This window comes from Mobula hypostoma, chromosome 9 (assembly GCF_963921235.1).
Source record: "Mobula hypostoma chromosome 9, sMobHyp1.1, whole genome shotgun sequence".
NCBI lineage: Eukaryota > Metazoa > Chordata > Chondrichthyes > Myliobatiformes > Myliobatidae > Mobula > Mobula hypostoma.
In genome coordinates, this window is record NC_086105.1 from 148180783 (window position 1) to 148196258 (window position 15476).

General features: G+C 44.2%; 1 protein-coding gene across 1 annotated transcript in view; it reads left to right on the forward strand.

The window, feature by feature from the left end:
• The window catches only part of LOC134352292 (uncharacterized), a 38471-nt gene that overhangs the window by 4310 nt on the left and 18685 nt on the right, over positions 1-15476 (forward strand). Inside the window, exons 2-3 of the mRNA XM_063059582.1 lie at positions 4262-4346; positions 7479-7655. Coding sequence (XP_062915652.1) covers positions 4262-4346; positions 7479-7655 — 262 coding nt within the window. The remainder of the gene's footprint in view (positions 1-4261; positions 4347-7478; positions 7656-15476) is intronic.

Sequence of the window (15476 nt, forward strand, 5' to 3'; positions counted from 1 at the left end):
AGGTATTTAAAGTTACCCCTTCCATATGAAAAGACATTTGTTTGGCTTGCAAGGAAACCCTTAACAGTTTCTCAATTAATATAACTGAATGTTACTTTCTCACAGGTCCCTACCTTGAAGCTGAGAGAGTGTAGAAGTGTACTTGTACAAAATGACATCTTTGTCTGTAACAATATGGAATCTCTATTGTACCAGAGTGCTTTGCTAGTAGTGTTCATGCAACATTATGCTGATGGAACCTGAGTCCTTGAAAAACTGCAGACCAGCAGATGCGTTTCTGAAAGAATACCAAATACACTGATTAAGCAGAAGGACAGAATGCAGCCTTTCCTTGAAGTGAGGCATGGGTAGCTGTACTTGTCACTTGTGTATAAAGGAGTGACTATGCTTTCCGTTTTTCAGAAGCTATCAATGGCACTTGTATGGTAATGGTCTCCCCTTGCCGCAAGTAAAATAAATGTAATTATAATTGATCCACTCTGAGTTATTTGTTGTTTGTTCTAGGATGTACAAACGTTGTAGCAAAAGGGTGCTTAATGAGAGAAAAGGGAAGAAAGGAGCATTCTAGGATGGGAGGGAGAGATGGAGGTAGAGGACAAGAATATTCAAGAGGAGGAAAGTAAAAAGATGGTGGAGGGGATGCAGATGGAGAGAGATGAAGAGAAAGAGGAAGATAGAACATAGAACATAGAATAGTACAGCACAGTACAGGCCCTTCGGCCCACAATGTTGTGCCGACCCTCAAACCCTGCCTCCCATATAAGCCCCCACCTTAAATTCCTCCATATACCTGTCTAGTAGTCTCTTAAACTTCACTAGTGTAGCTGCCTCCACCACTGACTCAGGCAGTGCATTCCACGCACCAACCACTCTCTGAGTAAAAAACCTTCCTCTAATATCCCCCTTGAACTTCCCACCCCTTACCTTAAAGCCATGTCCTCTTGTATTGAGCAGTGGTGCCCTGGGGAAGAGGCGCTGGCTATCCACTCTATCTATTCCTCTTATTATCTTGTACACCTCTATCATGTCTCCTCTCATCCTCCTTCTCTCCAAAGAGTAAAGCCCTAGCTCCCTTAATCTCTGATCATAATGCATACTCTCTAAACCAGGCAGCATCCTGGTAAATCTCCTCTGTACCCTTTCCAATGCTTCCACATCCTTCCTATAGTGAGGCGACCAGAACTGGACACAGTTGGGAAAGAGGTAAGGTAGAGAAGGGAGGAGATCAAGCAGGGAGGAGGAAGAGTGGAGGGGATGAGAGAGACAGATGGAGAGGGAGAGAAAGAGACAGAGGCTGAATGAAGGGTCTCAGCCTGAAGCCTTGATTGTTTATTCGTCTCCATGCTACCTGATCTGCTGAGTTCCTCCAGCATTTTGTGTGTATTGCTTTGGATTTCCGGTATCTGCAGAATCGCTGGTGTTTTTTGAGAGAAAGAGAAGGACCTGCTATTGGGTTTACAGCAACACTATCTGGTCAACCTATTCTACATTGACTCCAATACAAATACAAAGATCAAATCTACATAGCCCTGGAACAAAAGCCTCTACATCAAAGCCCTGCACATTTTCAGAAAAGATTTTACCAATGACTCTGAAGTGAACACAGAGAACTGAGAGAACTGATAAGGCCATAAGATATAGGCGCAGATTTAGGCCATTTGGCCCATCGAGTCTGCTCCACCATCCCATCATGGCTGATTTATTATTCCCCTCAACTCCATTCTCCTGCCTTCTCCCCATAATCTTTGACTCCTTACTAATCAAGAACCGTCAACCTCTGTTTGGCCTCCAAGTCTCTTGGCCTCCACAGCCATCTGCTGCAATGAATTCCACAGATTCACCACCTACTGGCTAAAACAATTCCTCCACAACACTCAAACACGAGGAAATCTGCAGATGCTGGAATTTCAAGCAACACACATAAAAGTTGCTGGTGAATGCAGCAGGCCAGGCAGCACCTCTAGGAAGACGTACAGTCGATGTTTCGGGCCGAGACCCAAACATCGACTGTACCTCTTCCTAGAGATGCTGCCTGGCCTGCTGCGGTCACCAGCAACTTTTATGTGTGTTGCTCCACAACACTGTCCTATAGGGACATTTTTGTATTCTGAGACTGTTCCCTCTAGTCCTTGACTCCCCCATGATAGGAATCATCCTCCCCACGTCCACTTTAGCTAGGCCTTTCAATATTCAGTAAGTTTCAATGAGATTCCGCCCCCCCCCCACCAATTCTTCTAAACTCCAGTAAGTCCAGGCCCAGAGCCATCAAACACTTGTCCTAACCTCATCAATTAACCCTTTCGTTCCCAGGATCATTCTTGGGAACCTCCTCTGGACCGTCTCCAACGCCAGCACATCCTTTCTTAGATGGGGGGCACAAAGCTGCTCACAATACTCCGGCATGTTCTGCTGGATTTTTGTTTATTGTGAATGCCTGCAAGAAAATGAATCTCAGGATACTATCTGGTGACAGATACAGTACATACTCTGAAAATAAATTTACTTTGAACTTTTGAAATGAATAGAGGAGCAGTGTGTTAACCAGCTGGTTACAGTTACTGGGAAGCAATGGGAAATGGGGGGAAAGTGGGACCGACAGGAGACTCCCCACTCATCCTGGACCCTCTGTTGATGCGGACAGACTCTGCCCTGTCGGCCTACTAACCCCTGGTGTTTTATCGACAGCATTGCCGATGAGTTCCTCACCTTTGGACTGTGGGAGCACCTGGAAAAAACCCACACAGTCACAGGAAGAACGTACAAAATCCTTGCAGATGGTGCCAGAATTGAACTCTGAACTTCAGAATACCTTGAGCTGTAATAGCCATGCAGCTTTGGTTTGTGTATTTGTCAGTTATAATCTGGGTTATTATCTCTGACATATGTATGTACTGGATGGGCACGATGGGGCTGAAGGGCCTGACTATTCCCTCTGTGATCCCGTAAAATCAGATACAAAGCTGGTCTTAATTAATGAGTAACACACACAAAATGCTGGACGAACTCAGCAGGTCAGGCAGCATCTCTGGAGGTGGTAAAGCCAAATACGTTACAGGCTTTTAAGAGATGTTTGGATGGGCACATGGAGGGATATGGACATTGTGTAGGTAGGAGGGATTAGTGTTTGAGTGTTTTTGATTGTTTTTTTTAGCTGGTTCGGCACAACATTGTGGGCCTGTTCTTGTGCTGTACCATTCTGTGTTCTAAACAGTCAACTTTTGGGCCAAGACCCTTCATCAGGACTGGAAAGCAAGGGGGAAGAAACCAGAATAAGAAGGTGGGGAGTAGGGAAGGAGTGCAAGCTGGCAGGTGATAGATAGAATAGAACTGTATTGTTATTGCTCAAGACAACGACATTACGGTGCTACTTCAATCTGTGCCAAACAGATATTTACACTGCATGCAGTACAGCTTAATCAAAAATTTCCCATATTTACATGGAACAAGTGACGTTGGTAGTCCATAACACTCAAAGACCGTTGGCAAGATGGGTGTAGCATTATTCAGCTGCACAGCAACCCTCAGGACGAAGCTATTCTTTAGTCTTACTGTTTTGGCTAAGATGTTTCTGTATCTCCTACCAGATGGCAGGAGATTGAACAGACAGTGTCTGGGATGACATGGGTCTTTAATAATGTTAGGAGCACACCGTAGGCATCGGGAGTTGTAGATTGTCTCCAGGTCCGTAAGTTGAGTCCCAGTGAAGTGCTGAGCCGTTCTAATCACCCATTGGAGTGCTGTGTGATCTGTCCTGCACCAGCTAGAGTACCTGTCATTCTGTGATGAGACCAGGTGAGAGGGAGGGTGGGTGGATGGGGGAAAGAAGTTTGAAGTTAGAAGTTGGGAGAGGTAAAGAGATGAAAAAGAAAGAATCTGATAGGAGAGGGCAGTGGTCCATGAAGTAAGGGAAACCAGAGGGAGGTGTCTCCCCGCTGGGGAAGAAAAAAGGGTTCCCAGAAGATGGGAACCAGAACATTCAGGTTGAAAGCTACCCAGGTGGAATATGAGGAGTTGCTCCTCCAACCTGGACCAACACGTTGGAATTGACGTTAATTTAAATGCAGCACTAAGATTAGTTCTTTCCATGGAGTGCAGCAGTGAATCTCAGCAACCAGAGAGTTAAAAAGCAATAAACAATGGGGTTATTACGCCCTCTTCCCTTGACATCAATAACATTCCAGAATCCTCAGCCACCCACTCTCCGTTGCCCTGGGAGATCTGGAGATTGTAATTTGAATGAGTTCCCCCCCCCCAACCCCAGCTGGCAGGAGCCGACTCCCCTGCGTACCAACAGATCGTAAAGCCTGTCTTCACCTCCACAGCCTATGGAACACAGGGACTGGAACGTACGGCCAGAGAGAGGTACGACCGGAGGGAGGAAGAGGATCTCCCATTACAGTCCACTGTGCACCAGGGCAGTCAGTGCCCATGGGCAGTTACAGGGCTTGGGGAAGGCCCAGAGGGGTAGTCTCAGTATAAATGAGGAGCAGGGATTATCCTGGGAATGAAAGGGTTAACACATGAAGTCTGTTTAATAACTCTGGGTCTGTGCTCACTAGAGTTCAGAAGAATGAGGGGGGATCTCACTGAAACCTATTAATCTTGAAAATCATAGCTAGAGTGGATATGGAGAGGAAATTTCCAATAGTGAGAGAGTCTAGGACCAGCAGACACAGCCTTGGAATAGAAGAACATCACTTCAGAACAGAGCTGAGGAGAAATTTCTTCAGTCAGAGAGCAGTGAATCTGTGAAATTCATTGCCACTGACGGCTGTGGAGGCCAAGTCATTGGGAATATTTAAAGTGGAGGTTGACAGGTTAATCAGGGTGTTAACTGTTACAGGGAGAAGGCAGGAGAATAGGACTGAGAGGGATAATAAATCAGCCATGATGGAATGGTGTAGCAGACTCAACAGGCAGAATGGCTGAAGTCTGTTCCTGTGTCTCATGGACCCTCCCGGATTGTTGTAATCATTTAGTTTATCCATTACTCACCAAACTATCTACAAGACACTCTTACCGTTGAAATATCTTCATGGAGTCATAAAGTTATACAGTCAAAAATGACCTTCAGCCTAATTCATCCATGCTGATCAAAATGTCCATCTAAACTAATCATTTTGGCTGCATTTGGCCCATTTGACATAACCGTGGCTAGCAAGAGAAGTCAAAGCCAACATAAAAGCTTAAGAGAGGGCATATAATAGAGCAAAAATTAGTGGGAAATTAAAGGATTGGGAAGCTTTTAAAGCCAATAGAAGATAACTAAAAAAGTCATTAAGAAGGTAAAGATGGAATACAAAAGTAAGTTAGCCAATAATATTAATGAGGGTATGAAAAGTTTCTTCAGATACATAAAATATAAAAGAGTGGCAAGAGAGGATATCAGACCGCTGGAAAACAATGCTGGAGAGGTAGTAATAGGGGACAAGGAAATGGCAGACAAACTGAATAAGTATTTTGCATCATTCTTCACTGCGGAAAACACTAGCAGTATGGTGGAAGTTCCAGATGTAAAGGGTCATGAAGTGTGTGAAGTTACCATTCTTAGAGAGAAGTTTCTTAGGAAACTAAAAGGTCTGAAGGTAGATAAGTCACCTGGACCAGATAGTGCATTCCCCAGGGTTCTGAAGGAGGTGGCTGAAGAGATTGTGGAGGCAATAATAATGATCTTTCAAGAATCATTGGCTTCTGGAATGTTGGACTCGATTATTAAGGGTGATGTCTCAGGGTACATGATAAAAAGGGCCAGTCTGCATAGTATCCTCAAAGGAAAATCTTGCCTGATAAATCTGTTGGAATTCTTCGGAAAAAATAACAAGCAGGATAGACAAAGGAAAATCAGTTGATGTTGTGTACTTGGAATTTCAGAAGGCCTTTTACAAGGTGCCACACATGAGGCTGCTTAACAAGCTATGAGCCCATGGTATTACAGGAAAGATTCTAGCATGGATAAAGCAGTGGCTGATTGGCAGGAGGCAAAGAGTGTGAATAAAGAAACCTTTCCTGACTGGCTGCTGGTGGCTAGTGGTGTTGGGACGATTCTTTTTATATTATCTGTCAATAATTTGGATGATGGAAGTGATGGCTTTGTTGCAAAGTTTGCAGATGAAATGAAGATAGGTGGAGGGACAGGTAGTTTTGAGGAAGTAGAGAGGCTACAGAAGGACTTAAATTAAGAGAATGGGCAAAGGAACAGCAGATGGAATACAGTGTCGGGAAGTGTATGGTAGAAGAGATGAAATTTCTAAATGGAAAGAAAATACAAAAATACTGAGGTGCAAAGGGACTTGGGAGTCCTTGTGCAGGATTCCTTAAGGGTTAATTTACAGGTTGAGTCTCTGGTAAGGAAGGCAAATGCAATGTTAGCATTCATTTCAAGAGGATCAGAATATAAAAGCAAGGATGTAATGTTGAGGCTTTATAAAGCACTGGTGAAGCTTCACTTTGAGTATTGTGAGCAGGTTTGGGCCCCTTATCTTAGAAAGGATGTGCTAAAACTGGAGAGGGTTTAAAGGAGGTTCATGAAAATGATGTCAGGATTGAATGGCTTGTCATATGAAGAGTGTTTGATGGCTCTGGGCCTGTATTCACTCAAATTCAGAAGGATGAGGGGTGACTCATTGAAACCAATCAAATGGTGAAGGGCCTTGTTAGAGTGGATGTGGAGAGGATGTTTCCTATGGTGGGAGCGTCTAAGACCAGGGGACACAACCTCAGAATAGAGGGGCATCCTTTTAGAATGGAGATGAGGAGGAATTTCTTTAGCCAGAGAGTGGTGAATCTGTGGAATTCTTTGCCACAAACAGCTGTGGAGGCCAAGTCTTTATGTATATTTAAGGCAGAGGTTGATAGATTCTTGATTGGTCAGGGCATGAAGGGATACGGGGAGAAGGCAAGAGATTGGGGCTGAGAAGGAAAATGGATCAGCCATGATGAAACGACAGAGCAGACTCGATGGGCCAAATGATCTAATTCTGCTCCTATATCTTACGGTCTTACATCACTCTAAGTTTTTCCTATCTACAATATGTACATGTTGTTATTATACATGCCTCTACCACTTACTCAGAATAAGTGGTACATCTTTACATGTTGTTATTATACATGCCTCTACCACTTATTCAGAAAGCTTGTTCCATATACTCACCCTCTGCATGAAGAAGTTACCCCCTCAGGTCCCTTTTAAACTCTTCCCCTCTCACTGTAAACCAGGAGTTCCCAACTTTTATTATGCTGTGGACCCACACCATTAACCAAGGGGTCCAAGGACCCCAGGTTGGGAACCCCTGCCTTCAACCTATGACCCTTAACTTTTGATTCCCTGGTAGAAGAACCCTATCTCTGTCCCTCATGGCTTTATACACCCCTTCATGCCTCATTCTTAAGGGAGATGTCAGTAACACCTTACATTGTCCTCTGCCTCACCTCCAGTGTCCCCAAATCCAGGGTTTAAACAAGACTGTTGTGTTTTGCAGATCCAGTGACAGATGTGAAAGAGAATGCAGACCATAACTTGGGTAGCAGCTATAAAACGTTCATTAAGAGGGGAGCTAAAGGTCTGGGTCTGGTGCTGATTGAAAACGGATCCTTCCTACAGATTGTGAGAACTATTGAGAGTGGTCCTGGAGACTCAGAGACAAACCTGAAACCAGGTACAGTATTTATTTATATTGTCCAATAATCACACAGACAAGCCCACATTACAGCAATTTGAATCAGAATCAGGTTTAATTTCACTGTATGTCGTGATTTTTTTTTGTGGCAGCAGTACTTTGCAATACAGAATAAAACTTCTATATATTACAAAATAACTATATATAAAGTTAAATTAAGTAAGCATGGCAGAAATAGAGCAAAAAAAAAGAGAGAAACAAAATAGTGAGGTAATGTTGGTGGGTTCATGGTACATTCAGAAATCTGATGGCGGAGGGGAAGAAGCTGTTCCTGAAACAGAGTGATGGTGACAAAAGGATGCCTTTCCCTCTGTCTCCATCTCTGGAGATGAACAGTGATTCCCATAGTTAACTCGACTCTACATCTTCCCACTCTATCTCCTGTAAAAATGCTATTCCCTTTTCTCAGTTTCTTCCCCCCCGCCACATCCATTCTCAGGTTGTGGCTTTCCATTCCAGGCCATCAGAGATACCCTCCTTTATTAAAGAATGGGGTTTTCCTCACTCTACTATTGATGCTGCCTTCATCTGCATCTCCTCCATTTCCCTTCTATCTGCACTCATCCCCTCATCCCACCATCATAGTAATGATAGAGACCCTCTTGTCCTTACCTACCACCCCATCAGCCTCCACATCCAGCACATTATCCTCCCACAACTTCTGCTATCTCCAAAGACACCGTACCTCTAAACATACCTTTACCTCCCTCTCCCTCTGCTTTCCACAGGGATCGCTCCCTCCCTGATTCCCTTGTCCATTTGTCCCTCCCCAATAATTTTCCTCCAGGCACTTATCCCTCAAAGTGGCCCAAGTGCTGCAGCTACTATACCCACGCACCTCCTCCTTCACCACCATTCAGGGTCCCAAACAGTCCTTCCAGGTGAGGCAACACTTCACCAGCAAATATGCTGGATGGTCTATTGTGCCGGTGCTCCCAATACAGACTCCTCTACATTGGTGAGACCCGACATAAATTAGGGGAACACTTTGTCGAACATCTCTGCTTCATCCACCACAAGCAGAACTTAGTGGCCAAACATTTTAATTCTGGTTCCCATTCCCGTTCCAATACGTCAGTCCATGGCCTCCTCTTGTGCCTAGACGAGGCCACCCTCAGGATGGATGAACTATGTTAGAATGAACACGAGGAATCTCTCTCCTTTTTCTCTCTCTGTCCCTCTGACTATACCCCTTGCCCATCCTCTGGGTTTCCCCCCCTCCCCCTTTTCCTTCTCTCTAGGCCTCCTGTCCCATGATCCTCTCATATCCCCTTTTGCCAATCACCTGTCCAGCTCTTGGCTCCAGCCGTCCCCCTCCTGTCTTCTCCTATCATTTTGGATCTCCCCCTCCCACTTTCAAATCTCTTACTAGCTCTTCCTTCAGTTAGTCCTGACGAAGGGTCTCGGCCTGAAACATCGACTGTACCTCTTCCTAGAGATGCTGCCTGACCTGCTGCGTTCACCAGCAACTTTGATGTGTGTTGCTATGTTAGAGTGAGCTTTTTTGGGTAGATGATTTGTTTACACTTAAATGACTTTGGCCACCAGACTTCTATTTGACGAAGTACTGTGGATTGAGTCCACAACAATGCGCTTCCTAAAAAGGTGTGAATACCAGATGCTTCTGGCGTCGTAGTTTGACCTGATGCTGTAGTTTTGAAGACAGTATTATCTATACATTATAAATATTAATTGTCTTCTATGTTAGCACGTAAAATGCCAAATAAATGTATTGTGGATTTAATTGCATTCCTTAAGGCTGTGGATACCAACCCAGACATGTTGGCATCAGAAGGAAAGGATGGGGTTAGGTGGTGTGATATTTTGTATGTAACTTTAATAGGGAGCATTGTCTATGCATTGTCTATAACCTTTTAAGTAGCGATTGCCTTTGTGTTTAGCATATAAATATCAAGCCCACATTGGGCTAGCAGACCTTTCTACCGAAAGCGCCTCCGTCCGTATGATGCCTGCTTGTTGTGTGGAATACAGAAGCTGCCTTGTATCTCCCAGTGACTCTAACTCTCCAGTGATTTCATCCACGCTACAAGCTACACCTTACATTCTGTCTGGGCAGTCTCCAACTTGATGGTATGAATATCGATTTCTCCTTCTAGTGAACAAAATTCTTCCCCTTCCCCCATTTACTCTATTCCCCTGTTATGCCGCTGGCTTTTAGGGTAGCAATGAAAGTCCTCCATCTCTGTCTGTTCTTAGCCATTTTCTCTATTGTGCCCATTGTGGTACAGAATCCTCATTTCTGCCTCTGCGGTTTGGTGCCAAGTTGTCTTTGGTTTCCTGCATTTCCTCCGCCATTCAGGGATCCGATGAAGATGATGGGGTTGGCCTCTCTTTTCATCAGGTGTCCAATCCATCTCCAACATTTCCTCATGATTGTGGCCATGTCCTCTTGATAACACTGGAAGAGCAGGGCATGGTTAGAGATCTCCCTTGGCCGAAAATACGGAGGACCTTCCAAGGCTAATGGTGCGGAATGATGACAGCTTGGCAAGGTCTTTCTCTGTCATGCACCAGTTTTTATTGGAAAAGTGGTCTATTACTTAATATGTTACTTTCTTTAACAAAACAAAAAAAAATGTCTGTGACATTTCTTATTTTCCATTGTTTATCGGGTACCTGTCTTCAAAATATTAAAGGATTTTGTCCTTTAAAGAAATGTTCTAAAAATATCATGCCCCTCCCCCACCCAAGAGGGGAAAAAAAAGTTGCCTCATCTCTAAATGGTCAGAATTTGTTTGAGGAGATTTGGTATGTCACCAGAAAACTCTTGCGAATTTCTATAGATGTACAGTGGAGAGCATTCTGACTGGTTGCCTCACAGCCTGGTATGGAGGCTCCAATGCCCAGGATGGCAAGAGGCTGCAGAGGGTTCCAAACTCATCCAGCTCCATCAGACACACATCCCTCTCCAACACTGAGGACATCTTCAAATGGCTGTGTTCAAGAAGGACTTTCACTAAGGACGCTCACCACTTGGGGCATGTCCTTTACTCATTATTACCATTAGGGAGGAGGTACAGGACCCTGAAAACACACTCAATGTTTTAAAGACAGCTTCATTCCCTCTGTCATCAGATTTCTGAATGGACAATGAACCCATGAACACTATCTCATTATTCCTCTTTCACACCATTCATTTATATTTGCAATTTATAGTAATCTTTATGTCTTGCTCTGTCCTGCTGCCACAAAACAACACATTTGGCATTTGAGGTGCAGAGGATCTGAGGAGGAATGTATCACAAGCACAGCAAATTATTTTTAGATTTCCAGTTTCTGTGGTAATTTACCTCCATGTATTTATAGTTGCATCCTAGTTGTTCACTCAGATCCAGGAACAAAAATTAAAGGGCAAATGTCTTTATTTGTTGGAATATCGGAGAATGAGGGGTGACCTTATAAAAATATTTAAAATTATGAGAAAAATAGATATGGTGGATCTTTTCCCCCATAGTAGGGGAGTCTGAAGCTAGGAAGCATAGATTTAGAAGAAGAAGAAGAAGAGAGCCCTTAACTCCGAGTGGAGTCATCGGGACGCTGTCATGACGGCGTTTTTTTTAGCAGGCTTTCTTATTTTTACGAGGCCAAGTTGCTAGCTCGATGCTCAACTCAGCGCGGAGGGAAAGCGTGCAAGGGAGCCGGCTGGATTCGAACTCAGGAGCCTTTGCTCCAAAGTCCAGCGCTGATGCCACTACGCCACCAACTGGCTATATAGATTGAGGGTAAGAGGGGAAAGATTTATCGGGGAACTGAGGGACAACGTTTACACACGGAGGGTGTGAGTGTATGGAATGAGCTACCAGAGGAAGTGGTTGAGGCTGGTAAAACAGTATTTAAGAAGCACTTGGAGTTCTACGCAGAGGGTGGACTTAAAGGGATATGGGCAATGTGGTTGGAATGAACTCATTGGGCCAAAGGCTGATAAAAGAGAAAGCCCACTCTCTGGCTTTCCAACTCATTGCTGTTCTCATGCAAGGCAGATGGAAGATCTCGGTGTATATAACCTTGACTAACTCCTTCAAGTTGACTCATTTGGAAACTAGAACCAAGTACAGCGTAACTTTCAGGATGTTCCAGACTGCTCACACCATTGACCTCTTTTCAAGTGCAGTAATGTTGGAGGGCAGGAAATGCCTGCTAGAGATGGCAAATTCTCGAGACCCAATCTAGACAAAACTGTAAGTGAGCAATAAATAATGGCCCAGAACATTTGATAGAATTCCCCTGCAGCTAATAATTAAAGATTAGCTTTCATTGGTCACATGTGCATTGAAACACACAGTGAAATGCATCGTTTGCATCAACGACCAACACGGTCCAAGGATGTGCTGGGGGCAGCCCACAAGTGACACCATGCTTCTGGCGCCAACATAGTATTCTCACAACTTGCTAATCCTAACCTGTACATCTTTGACATAAGGGAGGAAACTGAAACACGGAGAGGAAACCCATACAATCACAGGGAGAATGTATGAACACCCTACAGACAGCAGCATGAATTGAACCCCGATCGCTGGTGCTGTAAACCGCTACACTATTTCCTGAGGAGACTGAGGTCCTTTAACATCTGCCGGACGATGCTGAGGATGTTCTACGAGTCTGTGGTGGCCAGTGCTATCATGTTTGCTGTTGTGTGCTGGGGCAGCAGGCTGAGGGTAGCAGACACCAACAGAATCAACAAACTCATTCGTAAGGCCAGTGATGCTGTGGGGATGGAACTAGACTCTCTCACGGTGGTGTCTGAAAAGAGGATGCTGTCCAAGTTGTATGCCATCTTGGTCAATGTCTCCCATCCACTACATAATGTACTGGGTGGGCACAGGAGTACATTCAGCCAGAGACCTCATTCCTCCAAGATGCAGCACAGAGCGTCACAGGAAGTCATTCCTGCCTGTGGCCATCAAACTTTACAACTCCTCCCTTGGAAGGTTAGACACCCTGTGCCGATAGGCTGGTCCTGGACATTTCATAATTTCCTGGCATAATTTATATTACTATTTAACTATTTATGGTTTTATTACTATTTATTATTTATGGTGCAACTGTAACGAAAAACAATTTCCCTCTGGGATCAATAAAGTATGACTATGACTACAATGCATAGTACACATACAAAAAGTGCGTAGTACAGGTGAAGTCTCTTCACTTGAGACTTTTTACATTCAATCAGGAAAGCAGAGCTTGGTCTCTGTTAGCATACATTATCCTCAAATGCAACGTACTCAAAATGGTGGAGCAATACAGCAAGTCAAGCAGCATCTATGAAGGTGAATAAACAGTCGGCATTTCTGGCTAAGATCCTCCCTTCATCAGGACTCCTGATGAAATCAGATGAAAATTTGGTCAGGGAATTGGGAGATTATACAGATTATATGTGAAGTAATGTATTTTGCAAAGCCATTTAGGTATATGACAAATGTGATGTAACACACACATAAACTGCTGGAGGGACTCAGCAGGTCAGACAGTATCTATGGAGAGAAATTTTGGGCTGAGACCTGGAGGAGACAAGAAACGTCAACTGTTTATTCTCCTCCATAGATGTTGTCTGACCTGCCAAGTTTCTCCAGCATTTTGTATGAGTTGCTCTGGATTTCCAGCATCTGCAGAATCTCTTGTGTTTATAATCTTTGAATGTACAGGGACTCCTGAGACGCAGGTTGAATCCTTGTCTTGGGTGCTGTGCACATGGAGTTAGCAATCCGAATTCCATTGAGAGGGGGGTTAGCTCGCAGTACGTGTGGGTAGGTGGAAGAACAAAGGGGGAGTAAATGGGAAGGTGGGGAGAATGAAGTGGGATCACTGTAAGTCAGTGCTTGATGATCAGTTTGGGTGGAGGGCTGAAGAACCCATTTGTAAGCTGGGTGACTGATCGATGAGAGAACTGCTCTGAGTGAGTTCGCAGTGGGATTGAGCTGATTTCTGGAAGGCTAGCAATCATATTCATTCCCTGTGGAACAGGAAACTTACTATCTAGGTTAGAATAAATTGAAATTATTATTTTGCTATATTTAGCTTCGTATTTAATGTCCCAAGATATATCCTTAACAGTGGGCAAAATTAATGTGCTAGTTCTGATAATATGATTTACTTATGCTAATACCTACCATGCGTGCATAATTGAAAATGTAAATTGCTGTTAAAATAAAAAAGCAGGGAGCTCTAATTATTTCAATTCAAAGGGGAGATTCGTTATAAAAGAATCGTAAGTTTTTTTTGTCACACAAATTACACCAATAATATCTGTGATCAGGAGAATATATATTCCAAGGATTTTAATATAAAAGCAGAGAATGTTTGAAATACTCAGCAGGCCAGGCAGCATGTGGAGAGAGAAGCAGTGTAAAAATGTTTCCGGTTGAAACACTGTAACAATCCTCAATTTGAAATAGATTTTTTTACTTCCTTCTGTGCCCAAAGGCATCCGCTAGTCTTACGAGACCATGGATCTGTGCCTGGACAATCTTCACTCTCCAGGGTGCAGACCTGGGCAAGGTTGTATGGAAGACCAGCAGGTGCCCATGCTGCAGGTCTCCCCTCTCCACGACACCAATGTTGTCCAAGGGAAGGGCATTAGGACCCATACAGCTTGGCACCAGTGTCGTCGCAGAGCAATGTGTGATTAAGTACCTTGCTCAAGGACACAACACGTTCCCTCGGCTGGGGCTCGAACTCACGACCTTCAGGTAGCTAGTCCAATGCCTTAACCACTTGGCCACATGCCGTGGCCAAATGGTTAAGGCGTTCATCTAGTGATTTGAAGGTCACTAGTTTGAGCCTTGGCTGAGGCCTCGTGTGTGTCCTTGAGCAAGGCACTTAATCACACATTGCTCTGCAACGACACTGGTGCCAAGCTGTATCAGCCTAGGCCCCTCCCTTGGACAACATCGGTGGCGTGGAGAGGGGAGACTTGCAGCATGGGCAACTGCTGGTCTTCCATACAACCTTGCCCAGGCCTGCGACTTGGAAACCTTCCAAGGCGCAAATCCATGGTCTCATGAGACTAACGGATGCCTATATATATATATGCTCCATTCTTCATACTGAAAGGCAGATAATAATACTTGCATTTCAAGTAGCTTGTTAACCACAGAACACAACAGCATAGAAACAGGCCCTTGAACTCTTCTAGTCCCATGCCCAATTTTTATTCTGCCTAGCCCCATCGACCCACACCTGGACCATAGCCTTCCCATCCATGTACCTTATTCAAACTTCTCTTGAATGTTGCTATCGAACCTGCATCCACCACGTTGCTGACAGCTCATTCCACACTCTCACCACCTTCTGAGTGAAAAAGTTTCTCTTAAACATTTCACCTTTCACTCTTAACCCATGACCTCTAGTTGTAGACTCACCCAACCTCAGTGTAAAAAGCCTGTGTGCATTCACTCTATCTATACCCTTCATAATTTTGTATCCCTCTATCAAATCTCCCCTCATTCTCCTACACTCCAGGGAATAAAGACATCGTCTGCTGAACCTTTCCCTATAACTCAGGTCCTCAACATCCGGAAACATTCTTGTAAATATTCTCTGCACTCTTTCAATCTTATTGATATATTTCCTGTAGGTAGGTGACCAGAACAGAATACAATATTCCAAATTTGGTCTCACCAACGTCTTATACATGATGTGGGTTGGCCACATCATCAGTATGCCTGACTCCATCAACAACTCCTATTCAGCCAACTCAAGTACTCGTGGAGAGCAGAAAAAGCAGTTCAAGGATAATATCAAGAGCCACCTGAGGCAGTGCCACATCAGCCTGAATGGATG